The following is a 3482-nucleotide window of genomic DNA, read 5'->3' as shown; positions in this document are numbered from 1 at the left end:
TCCTTCGTCCGGTATAGCCACTAGTATTAGACATGTGTTTGTTGCATCCCGCTACCCTCTGCCCTCCCGGCCTAACTCTCCTTCCCTCACCCTCCCTCTCTCCCATCCAATATATGTGTACATATGCGTAAATACCCCCCAAAATAGAGAGCTAGATAGATGGATAGGTGGAATGGACTGATGACTAGACAGATATGTGGATAGAGGGATAAATAAATTGATAGCTAGATAGGTAGATAGATAAATGTTTATCTATGGAAGCATAATATGGCTCTGGATATCAAAAACGATTTCTTAAGATCATACTCTCACCAAAATTTAGTAAGTATGACAGAATGCATTAAGGCCATATACTTTTTTTAACACATAATTGTATAATAAATGGCAGCCATGCATTACAATAAAATTAATAAATGAATTAAAAATAAATAAATAAAATAAAAATAGATATATTAATAGTGAATACACCAATAAAGTTTAAATATATATGATCCGTAGTTAAAAGAAAAAAGTAGATATATGATCTATAATAAATGAAATGTAAAAAATAAAAGAGGATAAAGAAACGCATAGAAACAAAATTCTTAAGGACAGAAATGTTCAAATAGGTAGTCTTTTTTTTTCTTTCCAGAATGCAAACCCAGGGAGAACTGTACGAAGAAAGGCAGATACTGTACGAAGCGAAAATGCAAGAACAACGAAAGGGAAATTAGACGTGGATGCAAAGGGAAGAAGTGCCGCTGTTGCGCGCCTGAACGAGGTAATTCTAATAATAATAGTGATGATATTATGTCTATCATCATTGCCATCATCACTATTATTATTACTGTTGTTTTGTTGTTATCTTGTACTTGATTATTATTATTGTTTTTATTATCTTCTACCCCTACTCTTGTTATTACTGATATTATCATTCTGTGACTAAAATTGTTGGCATAACGATAATTATTCTTATAATTTTGCCCATAAGAAATAGGCATTGCACGAAAGAAACAAGCAATAGAAACGAAAGAGGAATTAAAAAGAAATGCAACGTAGAAGCCATTATACTTTTCACTCTTGACCCCCCACCACCTACACACGCACGCTCTTGAGCCTTTACTAAAAAAAAAAAAAAAAAAAAAAAAAAAAAAAAAAAAAAAAAAAAAAAAAAAAAAATATATATATATATATATATATATATATATATATATATATATATATATATATATATATATATATTATCATTACTAAATTATTAATTGCACTACCAGATTGCAAAGCCAAGAAAATATGCAAGGAGTACCAGGGCTCTTGCTCGAAGGCCTCTTGCACCAGCTACGAGAGGGAAATCTATGGGGGTTGCAAAGGCCGTCGGTGTCATTGCTGCGCCCCTGAGGAAGGTAAGCATTCGCGTGGGAACCGCGTGCGGTGTTCCGTTTACCTGCGGCGTTTCATTGTCGGTTTCCGCACCTGGAAAGCACGAACACAAGCAGATACCAACATTAAAACAAACAAACAAACAAACACACACACACACACACACACACACACACACACACACACACACATACACATACACATACACATACACATACACATACACATACACATACACATACACATACACACATACACACATATACACACAAAAAAGTAATAATAATAAAAAATACACAAATCACATTTTTTCCCAGGTTGCGAGATCGAGAGCATATGCAAGGAGAACATGGGCTCATGTACAAAGAACTATTGCAAGAGCTACGAGAGGGAAATATATGGGGGTTGCAAGGGCCTTCAATGCCATTGCTGCGTCCTCGATACAGGTAAGCGTGTGTGGTGTTCCGATAAGTTTTGTTTCTTGAGGCGTTGCAAGATTTGCAGTTGACTTTTCGCAAATGAAAAACACAAACATACATAGATACCACCACCACTACCACCACCACCACCAACACCACCAACAAATACAACAACAACAAAAACAACAACAACAACAACAAAACAACACACATACAACATATTTGGCATTCTCATTCTATCTTGGGTTGAAATAAAAAAATGTGGGAAGATTTCAGATACAAAAACCCACGTTAAAATTACGAAGCTTCTGGTATTTGTTTATTTTTTCTCATCACTGTAATTATGTGTAATATTTGACACTCATTCCTTGTTATTGTTGCTTTAATCAAAATTCATGGAACCAATTTTGTCCGTTGAAGGAGCTTTGTCTCAATAAAAGTTGCGAGAGCTGCAATGTTAGATCTTTTGGGAATCTTTGTTATAGTTTTGCGTAGACAAATAGTTCAAAGTTGTCGACTATACTTTATTCGTATTCTATTTTTGGTGTAGGATCAGATGAAAGGTCTGGTCCTGAAGTTTTCTTATTTTGTAGCTATCCATGCCCTTAACTGATTCTCTCTAACTTTAAACCCTTAAACCTTAAAGAAGGTTATTCACCTAAATCTGACCTAGCCTGACCTAACCAGACTAAACCAAGGTTCACCTTACTCTTCATAATTTCTTCAGTAACAACAACGCCAGTGACGACAACAACAGCGCCAAAAACAACAACAACAATAGCGCCAACAACAACAACAACAACAACACCGCCAACAACAACAACAACAACAAAAGCTACAGCAACAACGGCGCCAGTGAAAACAATACCGCCATGGCTATCAATACTGACAGTGAAAACAACAGAAGCACCAACAACAACACCACCACCAGGACCTTAGCAAGACAAGGTGGGGGCGGACGGAGATCTCCAGAACCAGCTGCACAGGCTCAGATGTTCGTCAGATATAAAGCACTGTGATGCTTTCTTTTTGCGTTTTCTTTGTGTGACGTAACTAGAATGGCTGGAAATTTCTGACATTTTTTGTTATTGTTGTTGATTGGGAACTCGAAATCTGCCATTGTTACACTGGAATAGATATTTTGACATAATTTATTGCAATAATTCAAATAGCACAGATTACGAATCATAACTATTCGTTTTCATTGCGATAAAAATGGCACCAAAATATGCTTGTGTTAAAAAAAAATGTAGTTACCATTTTGTCTAGTGGCTAACATGTGTGATTTGCGCTGCATAATATTTGACCTTTCTTTATCCTTATTATTCAAACAATCCTATGAAATATAGTATATGGCGAATATAACACCGAAGAAGAATCACTAGAAATACTGGAGACAATTAATATATATATATATATATATATATATATATATATATATATATATATATATATATATATATATATATGTATATATATATATATATATATATATATATATATATATATATATATATATATAGTTATGATATATATATCATATATATATACTATATATATATATATATATTATATATATATATTTATATTATATTATATATATTGTGTGTGTGTGTGTGTGTGTGTGTGTGTGTGTGTGTGTGTGTGTGTGTGTGTGTGTGAGTGTGTGTGTGTGTGTGTATGTGTGTGTGTGTGTGTGTGTGT

General features: G+C 34.2%; 1 protein-coding gene across 1 annotated transcript in view; it reads left to right on the top strand.

Moving 5' to 3' along the window:
• LOC119596182 overlaps positions 1 to 2391 on the top strand; it is a 3254-nt gene extending 863 nt beyond the window's left edge. Inside the window, exons 2-5 of the mRNA XM_037945359.1 lie at positions 632 to 760; positions 1254 to 1382; positions 1677 to 1805; positions 2329 to 2391. Coding sequence (XP_037801287.1) covers positions 632 to 760; positions 1254 to 1382; positions 1677 to 1805; positions 2329 to 2391 — 450 coding nt within the window. The remainder of the gene's footprint in view (positions 1 to 631; positions 761 to 1253; positions 1383 to 1676; positions 1806 to 2328) is intronic.
• Positions 2392 to 3482: the final 1091 nt, after the last annotated feature.

This window comes from Penaeus monodon, chromosome 37, assembly GCF_015228065.2.
Source record: "Penaeus monodon isolate SGIC_2016 chromosome 37, NSTDA_Pmon_1, whole genome shotgun sequence".
Taxonomy (NCBI): Eukaryota; Metazoa; Arthropoda; class Malacostraca; order Decapoda; family Penaeidae; genus Penaeus; species Penaeus monodon.
The sequence above is the reverse complement of the archived record's forward strand: the minus strand, read 5'-3'. Positions and strand labels throughout refer to the sequence as shown.